The following is a 16464-nucleotide window of genomic DNA, read 5'->3' as shown; positions in this document are numbered from 1 at the left end:
TAAAAGTTAATCAGTGAGTTTATCACTGGATAAGGGCCCTGGCCCCACAATGAAAATGCATCACAGATGCGCTGTGGAATTGGAGCTGCGACACTGCAAATCTGTCTGTTTGCATGGCCCAGCTAAAGTCCAGGGGAGTTTTGCCGCTGGCTTCAATACGCCCAGGATTTCACCCTGCGAGTGGTATCCTAAAACCTCACTGAACAGTCCATCCGTTCTGAGCTGTTCTCCAGCCTTTCTTTACTTGACTTTTTAAAACAAACAAAAAAATCACACACCTCTCTCTCATTTCAACCTCCAGGATTTTCAGACTAGCTGCCTAGGGTAAAAGTCACCTCTTTGTAGAGGGCTATGCAGTGATCCATGAGACAAAACTAGAGCCATTTTCCATCCCAATATACGTCTCTTATATTTAACATCATTGTGTTGGGATTAAACAGAAATGTTTGTCCAAACGTTTCTATGTTCATGTTTGGAATTTTTACAAAGGAAACCTCTCCCCCCCCCCTCCACCAATCCCCAAATGTTGTACTTTTAAACTGAAAAATGCCTTGTTTTCCCAGGGAAACCCCGAACATTTAAAAAGATCATTTTTTTCAATATAAATAAAAAATGTGATAAAAAATTCTTAGGGGAAGGAGAGTAACCATCTTCCAACCAGATCTAATCATTACAGGTTGAACTTCTCAAATCTGGGACTCTCTGGTCCAGCAGCATCCGTGGTCCGGAAGGAAGGACCACGGATGTTGCTGGACAAGAGAGCCCCAGGGGCGCATGAATCAGCTATGAGTCCCCTGGGTGCTGGGGAGCCCCAGCTGGGCTGGCAGGGGCTGGCCCTGTGGGGCTGGGGAGTCCAGCCCTGGACAGCCTGAGGCCAGGGAGCCCCTGCTGCGGCTGAAAGGAATCCCCAGTCCTGGCCGGGAACCCCGCAGGGCCAGGAGGAATCCCTGGTCCCAGATGGGAACCCAGGCAGCAGCTGAGCCAGCGGTGGGTGAGGGAAACCCCTGGCGGAAGCGAGGTCCCTGGCAGAGAGGTCCCTGGTGGGAGTGGGGCCGGTGATGGCCAGAGCGAAGTCCCAGGCCCGGTCTGGAACCCCAGAAACAGCGGGGACAGCAGGAAGCCCCAGCTTGACTGGGGACCCTGGCAGAGAGGGGCCAGTGGCAGCTGGGGGGAATCCCAGCTCAAGGAGGCTGACCCTGGGAGCCCAGCATGGGGCCAGCAGTGAGGAGGGAGGCCCACACCCTAGGGACGCCCATAGCCCAGAGAGGAGCCTTGACCTCCCCTGGTCTGGCAAACTCCCTGGTTCGGGACCACTCAGATCCCCAGGGTGCCAGACCAGGGAGGTCCAACCTGTACTTTCTTTTATCCTCACAGTAGTTCCGTCATCCGGAGCCTAGATCACAGCCTGTGAATTCTCAAGGGCTCCCACATTTGCTCCTCTCCTCCCCAGCTGTTCTCTTCCTCTCTAGGAGTGACTTGAGAGACCCGCGTGCTTCGGCTGACAGGGAGTAAGAACTTAAAAAACAATGAATGGTCCTGCAGCACCTTAGAGACTAACAAAAAAATGTAGCTAGTATCATGAGCTTTCGTGGGCACAACCTATGTCTCCAGATGAAACAGGAGTAAGGGCGTTAATGAGCCAAGTATCAGAGTGCTAAGACCACAACACTTCTGGGAAGGGAAGAGAGGTCCACCCTTTCTTTTAATGCACACAAAATCCTTGGGCACCTGTTTCACCCTCCAGGCAGACACACAGAGGGAATCAGGTTTAGCACTGCACAACAGGGCTGTATGTGTCAGTGTATGTGTGTTCCCTAGCCAGTGCAGCAGAAATCCCCGATATTGACCTCATGTTTCACACAGATTCCAGTTGGCATTCAACAAAATGCACGCCTCTCTCTTGGTGCAGTGAATTTCTGGATACAGGGAATGTGTTTCATGACAAACAGCGTCTTACTGTTCATTGCTAAGCTAATGGGCTTTCTGTCTTCCTGATATAATGCTGAAAGAAGACGTCTGCTTTTTTGCTTTTGCCCGCAGGCAACAAAGGCTGTATTGATTTACTCAGGACTTGGGACTGGTTTTTCATGGGTTGCCTTCTCTTTGATAATAAAGCCTTATGGACAGGGTTTAAATTTCAGCTGCAGCCCTAATTCAAATGTGGCTAATTATGAGAGATGTTGATTTACAGTCTGTTTCCCTTGTCATTGGGGAAATGTACCATAAAAGCAACTGCCATCATGCCATTTTTTAAAAATGACACCCCAGCTGTACAGTCAAGTTCTCTGCATCCACTTGGAATTTGCCACTTCCTCTCTGAGCCCGCATAGTTACAAGCCAAAAGCCCCATCCTTCAAGGATTCAATTACTTCAGTGCAGGTTCAGGGAGCTTCCAGGATCTACTCCTGAGTAAAGCAAAAAATTGTTGAAACAGGGAAAAATCCAGAATGGTCAAAACAAATGTTCAAGCTCAACTGATTCCTACTGGAATCCCTCTGAATGGGAGCAATCCACGTTAATACACAGAAGGCTAACAAATTAAAACATACTACGGAGCTTTAAATATGATTGACCATTTCAATGATCTAGTTACTACGCCTCCAATCACCAGCTGGCTACAGTGCAGCACTCTGGCAAATGCTACTCAACCTAGATTTATGGATTAATAATAGATCGTGGCTTAGCGGGTTATAAATGGACACTCGTCATGGCTAGCAGTCAGATTATTTACTGAATGATAACAGGATACCTCTGGCCGCAAGGACATCCCTCTGAGGAGACTGCACCAGAGCCTTTCGTTTTGTAGTTTATTCACATTCAGGAACAGGGTTATTGCCTCATAAAGCAGCAGCAAAATCTCATCAGAACTTTAGTGCTGCTAGAACGATGGCAGTGTAAGGGACACCCGCTCCCTGACACAAGGTGAGAGCCACACACACAAGCCGGGGGCATTAAGAGCCATAATTGACAGTTTCATGTACACAATGCTTCACTCAAGAGGCAAGTCAAGGAGGCAACTCTACAAAAATCCCAATTGTATTTACTTAGCATTTCATGGTGCTTGATGGCAGGAACGCCACAAAGCAAGCATGCTCGTTACAGCATTGGAAATTACAACCCATGCTCCAGTCTGAAAATCTGAAGCACAGATTATAATTTTAGAAGTTCTAATTAGCATCCACGTCAGTGGAGCCACATAAACTTCCACCAGCTGAGGATCTGGCTCCCATAAATTAAATAGATAAAAATTATGGATTTCACAGTGGAAAGAGAGGCATGTGATTTAAAAAAAAAACTTTTAAAATGAAAGGAGCAGCTTCTCTGCTGGAATAAACTGAAGTAGCTCCACTGAAGTCAATTTACCAGCTAAGGATCTAGCCCAAAGAACCTAGCAGTGATCATCATGAAGGTGCTGGGTTGACAGCCTTGGAAAGTAAGGTCCTCTAGCCAGAGAGCAGGAACTGCACAATTGGTAACAATTTGAGTATAAATGTACACACACAGACACACACACACACACACACACACACACACACACACACACACACACACGGAGGACATCACCTCTATACACATACACACAGCTCTGACCTAGAGGACAGCACCTCTATGGATGGGAATCGAGTCTCCAGGACTCATTCAAAACCTCAGCTGCATGGGGACAGGCAGCTGCAGCGGTGATGTCTATCACAGATGCCAATGCATGAGGATCTGGATCAAGGCCCAACTCAGTTACATGGGCCACAGGTTAAAGCCCGATTTTGAAAACACACACAACGCAGCACAGCACAGACGGGAAACTCTAATGCACAAAGGAAAGCGAGCAGATGTGAGAGTCTCTCTCACCAGAAGGAAGATGTGAGAGTCTCTCTCACCAGAAGGAGGGTGATAAAATATGGGAATAGTTCACATACCTGATCAAACAGAGCTTTCCAGTGCTGATAGAGAAGAGGCAATGCATAAAGAAGGGGAAAAAGGAAAAAAAAAAGATAAGAGCAATTATATTAGAATGCAAATCATTCTGGAAATATACTTTAAACAGGCAAATAACTGAACGATCTGGTGGACTGCACTTGGGATGGTGAGCCGGGAATTCCTGCTTCTCTCAGTAACTTGCGATGAGGCATTGGGCAAGTCATATCCTCTCTGTGCCTCATGTCCTCATCTGAGAAATGGGGATGAATAATATCACCAGGCAGAAGGGAGGCATTCGAAGGGTTAATGCTCCTGCCGTGTTTCAGGGGTACCAAGAGTTTGCCCACCAATCCTTGTGACCTCAACTCTGCAATTAAAAGACCCATGCAGGAGATACCGCATGCAGTCAGGTGTGTGTGTTTCGCCTTCACACGGCTCATTGTTTCTTTCGAGTGCTTTGGGACCACTAAGCAAGCCAGTCGCTGGCCACATTCTACATTTTGCACCGCCTCAGATCCAAAGCGCTCACTTCCGCATCCCCTCTCAGGCTCACATGCCATCAGAAGCGCAGAAGTCCGAGCAGCAGACAGCTCCCTAGCAGGGCTCTCAAACCGGACATAACTATGTCTCCTTCCCAAGAGGCATGGTGAGAAGGAAGAAGTAGCCATGTGGCAATGTGAGGGTGACACAGCAACGCAGCTGGTTCCAAGATCCCTATAAAACAGGAGTGGGGAACCTTTTCTGGGCCGGGGGCCACTCCCTCAGAAAACATCAGTCAGGGGCCATGCACAAGTGAGAAGCAAAAAAAAAAAAAAAAAAAAAAAAAAAGTCCTCACTGACGTGGCACCCCAATTAAGAAGGAAAAAGACACTCCCCACATTTTCCTTGCACCCCAGAGCTTAGAGAGCCTCCCGCTAATAAACTTTGTGCTCCAGTTCCATGATGGGGCAGCAGGGGGGCTGGAGCGCCAGCACAGTCTCCCCATTGCAGGGCACACACACCCCAGCCTCACGGGCCGGATCCAGGCAAGCCAGGGGCCTGAGGTTCCCCAACCCTGCTATAAAAGTTAGTTCCAGTCTAGTATTTGAAAGCCCACTCATACCCATCCCCCCAACCACAGTCCATGCTCCTGAGTTGCGTCTCCCTCGCTTGCTTTTGAAAGCAAGGTGAGAAAAATATTGGCACCAGATTTCATGCAGGCAAAATGCCTCTGCTGCTTTGTGTAGAGTAGTGCTCCGGTTAAAGTCTTAACTATGTTCTCTTCCAATCATTTATTGAGCTTTGCCTACCTAGCGGAGAGGTCGTGGTTTACATATTAATTTGCTGAATTCCCATCAAGTGGGTTAAGCTGTAGCTGGAGTGGATATTCATTTATAAACTCTCATTTGTGCCTGTAAACCTGCCCAATGCTTTCATGTGTTAGGGTATTTTAAACCCGGGCTTTGTTTAATGTCACTTTAAGTGTTGTAATGACAACACAGTGGTGCCATTCCCTTCCAGCCAACGCGGCGGGAGCAGAACCTCCCACAGATAGCCCTCTCCCTTTTTTAAGTGATTAGCAATGTGTAAGAATCGACTGTGTGTCAGGTCTTGGTAGACAAGCCAGCGAGCTTATCTCAAGTTTCCAAGTAAAAGAAGAGCAAAGAGAGAAAAAGAAAAATCAAAGCTCAGTTCGGCCTTCGGTGTGCTCCTAACTCAACAGTTTTAATTTTCAGACAGGATTCTGAAGCCTGTGAATCCCAACCTGAAATTCATCAACTGCATGGGGGAGGGGAACTTTCACAACTTTCTGTAACATTTTATGTACTGATTGCCCACAAATTAATCTTGGCACTTCTAGATTACCAACAAAATCAGCCTCACCACAAGGCTCTCAGGTTGGTGTGCATTATCTCCGTCTTCCTGATGGGGAAACTGAGGCATAAGACATTTTAAAAGTCTGCTCCACCCCCTGCCGAAGTCAATGGAAAGATAGAATATTTTCTATGGGAGCTGGAGTGGGCCTCATGTGACTTGCCCAAGATCACATAGCAAGTCAGTGTCAGGGTTACACCCCAGATCTCATCCAGATATGTGCTTTTCATCTCAAGACCATGTTTTCTCTTCCATTCCTAGAGTCCATGATAGCCCAGTGCTCAGCATTTTCAACATCTGCTGACTACAAACGCCACGGATCGCACATAACGCTAAATTCCAAAAAGAAATACAGATCCTCCAAGTAACAAACCCCGGTTTATTACCCCCTGGGAAAAAATCCAGTACAAAACCAGTATCTGCATGCTTCCCGAAGGCTGGGCAGAAAACATTCTGGATTTGGTCATTTTTCTCTGTGACCCTGGACAAGTCACAATTTGGACATTATAATGATACAGGGTGGTCTTTTTTATACTTGTGTGTTAATAAATGTTATTATATTTTCATTCTTACTGATGCCCCGACTGTCTTGGGAGAGGGCACTTTAAAATAAATTAATAATCATAATTAATACTACTCTGCTTCAGCTTCCTCTATATGTCTTTAGGGAGAATCTTTGCTTATCTAAGAGACATTGCAATACTTAGACTGGCTACAATCCTGATTTTCTCATGCACCCAAAGCTCCCAGGTAAGTAATTCAGCGCATAAGGAATGAATGCTCATCTAACATGAGAATTGCAAAACTGGCCCATTAATGTTTGTAAAGCACTTTTATACAGGGAAATCCATACAACAGTTCAGCATTTACATTCAGAGATTCATATGAAGTAGATTAATGCTATAGACTACACACATTTCCCTCCCCGCTCTTTGGCAGTACATTTTTTAGCAGGCTGGCCAGCAGCCTGGCTCAATTCTGGCTTGTGACGGGTCCGGGACCTACCCTGCTGTGACTCTGCATTTAAAATGTATTAGGAGCCAGACGGGCAGGCAGCCCAGCTCAGTTCCAGCTCGCACCAGGTCTGGGAGCTCAGCCCTGTCCCAGACAGAAGCTGCTGCCACCCACTCTTTATTAGAGGCAGCAGAGTGGGGCAACAGGCAGCCAGTCCGCAATGGGAGCTGATTTTTAAACTGGCACCCCTTGCGGACCAGCTCCTGCATGGCATCATGCTCTGCTGCCTCTGATACAGAGGCAGCAGCACAGAGTGGCTGGGGGTTCCTCGGGAGTGGAGCCAAAGCACACTAGCTGCTGGCTGCACCCCCGGGAACTACAGAATAGTCGACTAATCAGTAAGAATTCATGAGGTTACTCGACTATTCAATTACCTGATATTTAACATCCCTAATATGAAAAGCATCAAATTCTGCCTTTGAAGAGCACTCGTGTCCCCCAGGTTACTGGGAGAAGGAGATGAGCAACAGGGGACAACCACCTGCCAAGAAACTGCAGACTCTAAAAAGAGCATCACAGACATGAGATTGGTAATGCAGGTGGAGGCCTAAATAACAAATGACTTTTTGCTCTACTAGGGCCTAATCCAGCACCCACTGAAGTCAATGTGAGTCCTTCCACGGATCACTATCAGCAGCGAATCAGGCTCTTACACAGCAGCTTTCATCTTAGACTCCCCATGCACCTTTGCTGACCCCCTCTCTACTTCCAAAAGAGTCAAAGCCTCAAGACCACTTGGTAAGCCAGTGCCAGGTTCCCCACTGCACAGGGCAACAGGGATCAAAGCGAATGGGCAGAGTGTGGTGGTGTCTTGTCCGTCACAAATTAGGGAAGGAGGCCTGTTCAGGATGGGGGAGGCCCAACAGGATGAGGTGGAAAAGAGAGTTCACAAGGGCCTAGGAGGGGTCCAATGGAGATGCAAAGGGCTTCTGGGTATTTTTTTAACTCCATTGCTTCCCTGTACTTCTGCTTTATACTTCAGAGGATCTTCCATTGATGCAAATGAGAATTACTCAAGCACCCACAGCAAACCAGCCTCCTACATTTGACCAGTTGGTTTTTGCATCAGGAATGCAGCACAGTGTCAGAAACAGGATAATTGGAAACCTAACTATAGCACCACCAGTGGAATAATGCTGTCAGACGCTGATAGCACTGTAAATGCTTAGCTGGCTGCATACTTGCCCCAGTATGAATGCACTCATTACCATGTAGTCATGAATCTTTAGTGGTCACCTGAAGAGAGATTCAGGATCCCTAAATCTTCTGAGCAGTGGAAAGGAAACTGGGGGAAGGGGTGTCTCAGACTTAAAAACATAGAGGTGCTGGTCTTGGTCAATACCAGGTTTGCAGTTTAAGAATCTTTAGAGATTAAGGCTTACAACTCAGTTGAAATTTAAGAGGATGTGTGCACACAATGAAAGCGAAAGAATTAGAACACACACTTTGAACATGGACCATGTGGTGCTTGTTATAAAGTTCTCCTACATGTAAAGACAGGTTCCTTGATAATATTCTGAAAGCACAAACCACCTTGAAGTGGCAAAACATATATGGATGACAACTGTAGGTTGAAGTAAACCAACCATCACTTAACTCCCTTTGGATTCAGAGTGGCCACAATGCACAGTCTGAAGTAAGCATGGGACTGAAGAGAGCAATATTCCTACAGGATTTATTTTCTCTCTCTCTCTCTCTCACTCACACACACACATACACACACACAAAAATGGGGATTTTCAAAGGATCCTCTTAAGAGTTAACTATATTGCTCCTGCTGAAACTTGAGAGCTGAAGGGCCCACCCCTCTGAGCTCCCTTTGGGTTCCCAGGGACAAGGTATGTCGATTGTGAGTATTTAGGGGCAGGGCCCGTGTTCTGGCACCATAGACATATCAGGAAGTCTCCTTTAGTGGAGAAAAGATTTGACTCTAGGCAGAAAAGTCATTGGAAATGCGCTTCTCTCCTTGATTTCATGTGGTTAAGGGGATATGGAGGGCGGGGGGGGGGGGGCTCTATTCTTGCGACTTTCCCTCCCCAGTGTCACCAAACCTCCTCCCCCCTTGAAGTTCAGTTATAAATAGCTTGATCCGATTAAGGCATTGGGGGGAAGAGAGGGTGTAGAGCAAATGAAACTTACATCCTCTGTGGCCATAGGCAAGACATCCTCCGACTCCAGCACCTCTATTTCTTCTGCCTCGGAGCTGGCAGCCACGGCCGGGGAAGAGCCGGCGTGTGTCTCCGGCCGCCTGTCTCCCATGCTGGGAACCAGCCCGGATTTTGACAGCAATTGCAACTAGCTGGTGTCTGGCAAACTTTCAAACCCGGCCCAGCGTCGGCTTCTCCATCAGGGCTCCTGCAGCCGGGGGGGATCCTGGGCGGGGGGCTCCCGGGCGCGCAGGCAGGAGCCCTCCCGCGGGCATGCCGGCTGCTGCCCGTGTGCTGCGGCTCGGGGCGGGACAGGTGAGCCCCGCCAGCGCTCTGGGGACAGACCTGCAAGCCCGCGGCCGTGCCCCGCTCTCCGCATAGGGCCCGCCGGTCATGGCAAGCCGGCGGCCGCAGCCCGGAGCCAGCACCTGCGCGCCACGCGGGGAGCCAGCAGCCGTGTGGCCCCCGAGCCTGGCTCAGCCGGGCTGCGAGCTCCTCCGCCTCCGCTTTCGGGGGGGAAGGGGGGGGGGAAGCGGCGCCTCCCCCGGAGCCTCGGGAGGCACAGCCCAGAATGGCAAATCAAGGCGCCGGGGGGAGGGGGCGCTGCGACAGGGACGTGGCGCGGTCTCCCAGCCAGGGGGCTCCGTCCGCGGGCAGCGCCGGGCTGCGGGGCGGGCCCGGAGCGGGAGCCGCCGGCAAGTTCGCGGGCGGGCGGCGAAGTGCACGTGGGAGCCCAGATCCGCGCTGACAGCGCAGCGCTAGGTAGGGCCGGTGTATAGGCAGCCCCCCCCCCCGCCCCCGGCTCAGGCCCCGTCCCACAGCAACCCCCCCAGCAGCCTCCCTAGCCCCCCCACCCCCCCAAGCACGGGGATCCCCCTAGGCCCCCACCCGGGGATCCCCCCGACCCCATCGCGATCCTCCAGCCCCAAGCTCCCTCCGACCCCCTCAACAACCCGCCCCCCAGCACAGGGCTTCCCGGCTCCCACATCAACCCCCCCCCCCACCCAAGGTTACCCAGACCCCATCGCAACCCCCCCTCCCAAGCACCGGGCTTCCCCGGCTCCCCCCTCCCGAGCACCGGGGACCCCCGACTCTAACGCAACCCGCCCCCCCAGCCCCACCGCAACCCCTCGGGTTCACCCCAATGCAGCCCCCCCCCCCCGGCCCTCGGAGCCCAAGGCTCATCCCAGCCCCTCCGCAAGCCTCCAGCCCTCGGCTGCCTGCTGCCCTCCCCCGCCCAGGCCAGCCCGCTGCGCCCGGAGGAGGCTCTCCCAGGTGCGCCCCTGCCCGGCCGGCTTCCCGCGGGCGCCAGGCTCAGCAGCTTCCTCGCTAAGGACCGAACCCCGCCCGGGCCTGAGCGCGCTGCCTGCCCGGCCGGGAGAGCAACCCAGAGGCAGCTGGGCAGGGCCGCGTCCCGCCTGTGACCGCAGCCCCGCGCTTCCAGGGGCGGTCACTGGGCTCCCCTGCTGCCGAGGGAGGAGAAGCAGAAGGGCCCAGCCTGCCCTGGGCGCAGAGCCGCGCTTGAACCCCGGCGAGGGGATCCCTGCCCCCTCCCAGATATTAAGTCTGGCACGCTGCGTCCTTCGCACCACCTAAAAGCCCCCGCTTCTGTCTGACCCTGACGGCTGTACCTGCCCCTAGCAACCAGCCCCTAGGATCCCCTCTCGAGGCCCTGCTGCCCCCCACCCCTGCTCCAAGGGGAGTAAGGTTGAGTCTATGGCCCACCCCTGCTCCCTTTTCTCTGCCCTGCTGAAGGCGCTTTAACATTAACCCCCTTTTCATTACTCCGGCTTCTGAGCAATGGAAGCGGGTCAAGCTGCAGCTAATGAGTTTTATTAGTTTTAACCAAGGCTCCCACCCTAGGCAGACCAGTGAATTTTGTAATTCTCCAGATCATTTTTAATCCTGCCCTGTAGGAATGCCCCCCGATCCTGCAGCTACCAGATGAAAACCTCAGCCGTCGGGAGCTTGGATTAGAAACTTCAGGAAACCCTGGACTGGAAGAGAAAGCCAGCAAGTTTGGTGTATTCCAATCAAAATACAGAATTAGCCCCTTCTCAAAGAGGGTGGTGGAATGTAGCACTACTGAGCCAGAAGAGGAGCTGCATGGTGACATGTGAAACCAAGAGTGGTCAACAGCTGATGGGAGGCCACATCACAGAAGGCACAGAGAGAAAGTCAAGGCCGAGATCTATAATCCAGTGGCTTACTCTCAGGCTACGTCTAGACTGGCATGATTTTCCGCAAATGCTTTTAACGGAAAAGTTTTCCATTAAAGCATTTGCGGAAAAGAGCATCTAGATTGGCACGGACGCTTTTCCACAAAAGTACTTTTTGCAGAAAAGCGTCCATGCTAATCTAGATGTGCTTTTCGCAATTGGGGCTTTTTTGCGCAAAACAAATCTGAGCTGCCTACACTGGCCCTTTTGTGCAAAAGCTTTGCGGGAAAGGGACTTTTGCCCGAACGGGAGCAGCATAGTATTTCCGCAAGAAGCACTGATTTCAGACAGTAGGAAGTCAGTGTTCTTGAGGAAATTCAAGCGGCCAGTGTAGACAGCTGGCAAGTTTTTCCGCAAAAGCAGCTGTCACTTTAATACTGATAGGAAAAACTATACTGACCAAAAACAAGCAGAATCTGGCAACCCAACAGGCCACAGGTTGCCCACCACTGAATCAGATCTCTGTCCTTGGACTTCCTCCAGAGGGTTCCTCCAGAAGAAATTTGAGAATCCCTGACTGGGCTGTAGGGAGAAGCTTGCCCTGTACTGTTTTAATCTGCTGTGTGGCAGAAAGACTAGATCACAGCACTGTCCTTCCAGCACTATCCATTTAGCCCTCAATTAAAAAGAAAAACATGGAAAGCAAGCCCTTGTTTCGAAGAGTAGTGGGGTATTCCTATACAGAAAGCTTTGTCTTGATAAATTGAGCTCTAGCTACACCAGGGATGGGGAACCTTTTTTGGTTTTGGGTCTGCTGACCCACAGAAAAATCATTCGGGGGCTGTATGCAAGTGAGAAGCCAAAACAAAACAAAAAAAATACCCTTCACTGAGGAGAAGGACACTCCCCACATTCCCCTCCAGCACCAGAACCTCGGGGGCCCAGCCTAGTAGATTTTGTGTGCTCCAACTCTGCTGGGAGACAGTGAGGGGACTGGAGAACCAACACGGACTCCCCACTGTTGGGGGGCGGGAGCCCCAAGCCTCAGGGGCTAGATCCAGGCAAGCTGGGGGCCGGCCCTGAGCCACACAAATCAACTTGTTACTCAAAAGTGGTTAGGAATTTTCTCTCTCAGGCTTTGGAGCTAAAATTGTACAACAGATGTTAAGAGGGAAATGATAGTCCTGAAGGTGGGTGAGCTGTGAAGCTTTTAAACCTCTTGGCAACAGGTTCAAATCCAGTCAGAGAAAGTGAATGATAATTCAGTCCTCATGTAAGGGCTGTTCAGTGGAATAAATAAGTGAGCTTATAGTCACATCATTAACAACAACAAAAAAATCATCCCTGCCAGTCCCACCGAAGGTCTGAACTGGAGAAATCATTCAGGTTTAAATCTGATCTTTTTAAATGAGGATCGAGACCAGGCAATATAGAAATTTTGCATGGCAAAAGCTTTTCTGGCACTTAAGGAAGGATGTCTCGGGATCAGGAAATTAGCCTGGGACTTTAGAAACTCATGTTCAATTCTCTTACCTGTCTCAGACTTCCTGTGTGTCCTTGGGAAAGTCACTTACTGTGCCTCAGTTGTCCATCTGTGCAATGGGGATAACAGCACTACCCTGCCTTACCAAGGTGTTGTGAGGATAAACAATGTGAATTGGTCCAAGATGTCCTGCTGGAAAGATCTACATAAAAGCTAGATATGATTTATTATTCTCTCAAATTAGGATGGGCTGTCCATCTGACACCTTACACAAGCACTAAACTGCCCTTCAATTAGAAAAGAAAGTATCATTGGAAAGCTGGGATCCTGTGCCATCTCTGAGGATTATTTTCACCAACTAAAAGGTGCAATAAAAATTAGATTTTTTTTAAAGAGAGAACAACCTTGCATGTGAGTTATTGCACTCCTCTATTGGGTAGGGAACTAACAAGGTTATAATTAGGAGTTTTGTTACAGGCAATTTACTCTCTTACACAAGTTAGAGAGCTTCTTAAGTGAGACTGTTTCCCACACTCCACCCCCTGGCAGCTCTGCCTGGTAATATAATCATTGCTATGTAGAACGTGGAATTTTGGATCACTGTTGAGGATACGGCACACGTAGCTACTTCAGAGGAACATTTTCAAGCCCTATAAAAGAAACCTTGAGATTATCAAGCATGATCTGCCTTCGTTTTTTACCCTTTTTTTATTGCAACCTTTGATATCTGGTATTCTAAGCTAAATGGTATTCGGTCCTACCCATTACCTGGGAAGTGGCTGAAAAGGTCAGTTACCATGCAATATAAAGCTCTAGGAGTGGACATCTACCCACATATGACACACAGTTTTCTAACCCTGTTGTAGGAAATCAAAACAGCTTGTTAACAGCACTTATTTCAGATCACTAAATCCCAAAGTGCTTTACGCACTCCATTGTAGCTGAATGCACAGATCTGTGTAGATCTGGCTGCAGGATCAGGTCTCAGACCCCACAGTCAACACTCAAATGAGGTCACTTCTAGAATTTAAGAGATGTTTAGGACAGGAAGTGAAAAACCCTGCTTCACTTGAAATGTCAAAGGTATTTCGATACAATGACAGTGAGCTTAACCCTTTTCAGTGTCATGAAAAGTGCCAATAGAACCAGGGTGACTCGATGACCTTATTTTACACATACAATCCTGATATTTAGGGCTTTTTCTTTTTGGGTCCTATTATTCCCCTCCTCCATCTCATTTTTTTTACCCTTGCTATCTGGTCACCCTAAGCAGAACCTGTATGACCACATATGGGTAGGACTTGAGTTTTACAGTGCATTCCAAAGATGAGACAACATCCTCCTAACTCAGTGCTGGGATGTTGCTTCTGTACTAAATCAGTATGGGTATCCCAAACCACTTCTCACAGTGCCTAGATGTTTACAAAAGGATTATAGTCCAAGACCTGAGCATATGTAGCTTTAGCGAGACAAGGGAGGTAAGGTAACATCTTTTACAGGACCAGCTCTTGACCCAAAGAAGAGCTCTGTGTAGCTTGAAAAGCTTGTCTCTCTCACCTACAGAAGTTGGTCCAGTAAAAGATACCACTCACCTTCTTTGTGTCTCTAATATCCCGGAACCAACACAACGACACCACTACAAACACTTTATTTAGCTTTGCCATCTGACAGAATTACACCACATGTTGATATGGCTCATCCAAAAGTAACAGATCAGCCTGAAAGAGAGACCAGTTCGTATCTGCAGGTTATTTGTCAACACAAACCAAAGTCATGCTTATAATTAATTCTGAACCGATAGGCTTTCAGATGGGAGGACTAAAGCTAAGAGGTGGAGGATGAAGGAATAGGAATCAAAATCCTTTCACTGAATTCTTTGCACTACATTATATCAGAGGAAACTCAGAGATAATGCATATGGGAGGGGGAGGGGGAGTCATGTTTTTGGTAAATCAAATGAAACTATGAGAAAAACAAATATGCTGCTGGCCTGTCAGGAGTCTGATCTGACATGGAGCATGACTGGGCCATAGCCTCTCCCAGCCCCCACACAGTAACCCTAATAATCATTTGTACCTTGCAGTATTTCAGCTTTAAGTTCTTTCTTTCCTCACTCATTCAGTGAGTGCCATATGCTGACCACTTACATCCAAGCATCCTAAAGTGCTTTACAAATGATTAGCAGCTCTTCGGGAGGTCGGCATCAGGAAACAGACAAAGGGTCTCGGCCAAGTGGATAAGTCAGCTGGAAATAGATGACTGCCAGTTGTAAGCACAATACTACTCTCCCTTCTCTGAACAGAAGAAGAGGGCTGGGTTTGGATAAGAATAGGATAACAGTTCTTATCTTCATCTGCAACATCTACCTTCTCCAAAATGACACTGTTGCCAACAACAACAACATACAGATTCTGGGATACATTAACAAGAGTGTTCTGAGCAAGACACAAGAAGTCATTCTTCCGCTCTATTCTGTGCTGATTAGGCCTCAATTGGTGTATCGTGTCCAATTCTGGGCATCGCATTTCAAGAAAGATGTGGAGAATTTGGGGAGGGTCCAGAGAAGAGCAACAAAAATTATTAAAGATCTAGAAAATATGACCTGTGAGGGAAGACTGAAAGAATCAGGTTTGTTTAGTTTGGAAAAGGGAAGACTGAGGGGGGACATGATAGCAGCTTTTAAGTACCTGTTACAAGGAGGAGGGAGAAAAAATTGTTCTCCTTGGCCTCTGATGATAGGACAAGAGGCAATGGGCTTGAGAGGTTTAGGTTGGATAATAGGAAAAAACTTCCTAATTGTCAGAGTGGTTAAACACTGGAATAAATTGCCTAGGGAGGTTATGGAATCTCCATCATTAGAGATACTTAGGAGCAGGTTAGACATCTGCCAGAGATGATCTAATTGGTACTTGGTCTTGCCGGGAGGGCAAGGGACTGGACTTGATGACCTCTCAAGGTCCCTTCCAGTTCTAGTATTCTATGATGGGATTCTTTGTCTTTTTGGAAAACAATAAATATTGCTTTTCACCTTAATGCCTTGTATCAACATTACTTAAAAGCTTCAAGGTAGCATATCCCTAGCCAAACTGAAATGAACAAAATGAAACAGAAGAAACATGGCTCGGGCTTCTTCGGTTTCCTTTTCTCTGGAATCCCCCAGTTCCAACAGGATCTTTGACAGCTTAGAGAGGTTTTTGAGTTCAGTTAAATTCTTCTCATTATTCACTGGTTCTGAAATAAATTTCTTTCCCTCCCTGGTTTGACTGCAGCTCAAATCTCATTTTAAATGGTACCGTAACAATACTGACAGCCTCCCTTCAATGTGTTTTTGTTTTCAAAATCTGAGCTACTGCAGCGTACAACATAAGTACAGGCTCCAAAGCTGTTTTTTTTTCTTCTTCCTGAAGCAATTCAGTCATGTTTTAAGTGGAAATATTAAACCAACTGCAGCAGTAGTAGAAAAATGGTTGAATTAACCCTGGCTTAACTCCACTATTTGTATTAGTTAGCTGTTAAGTGCACTTGTAAAGTTATCTGGAAATTTAAAAGCTATTGCTACATTTAAAATGCCTTCTGTCTATCTTACCTCTAGGGAAAAATGAACAGAAGGTCTTTAACAATTATAGAGCTAAAAAGAAAGTAGCTGACTGAGCTGAGACTCTTGGTTTTAAAATAATAAAGTACTAGTGGGAAACGTTCATGCTTGTGGAGTTGTATTTAGGCTTTTAGGGTAAAAATTTCAAAAGCACCCATGACATAAGAACATTAATTTTCAATGATACATGGGTCCCTATGTGTCAAATTCATTTGGGTGCTTTTGAAAATTGTATAAGTTGCCTCTGAAGGGTGCAATTGCAGAGGGTAACGGTGGATATCACCTCCTGTTTAGCAG

General features: G+C 48.1%; 1 protein-coding gene across 2 annotated transcripts in view; it reads right to left on the bottom strand.

Moving 5' to 3' along the window:
- The window catches only part of RHBDL3 (rhomboid like 3), a 156978-nt gene extending 147251 nt beyond the window's left edge, over nucleotides 1-9727 (bottom strand). The window contains exons 1-2 of one of the 2 annotated variants that reach the window (XM_006125162.3): nucleotides 8923-9727; nucleotides 3915-3938 (exon numbers count right to left, since the gene is read on the bottom strand). In XM_006125162.3, coding sequence (XP_006125224.1) covers nucleotides 3915-3938; nucleotides 8923-9042 — 144 coding nt within the window. In that variant the 5' untranslated portion in view covers nucleotides 9043-9727. The remainder of the gene's footprint in view (nucleotides 1-3914; nucleotides 3939-8922) is intronic. The other variant, XM_006125163.3, reaches the window with a different exon arrangement.
- Nucleotides 9728-16464: the final 6737 nt, after the last annotated feature.

The sequence above is a fragment of the Pelodiscus sinensis genome, chromosome 20, assembly GCF_049634645.1.
Source record: "Pelodiscus sinensis isolate JC-2024 chromosome 20, ASM4963464v1, whole genome shotgun sequence".
NCBI classification, from domain to species: Eukaryota; Metazoa; Chordata; order Testudines; family Trionychidae; genus Pelodiscus; species Pelodiscus sinensis.
The sequence above is the reverse complement of the archived record's forward strand: the minus strand, read 5'-3'. Positions and strand labels throughout refer to the sequence as shown.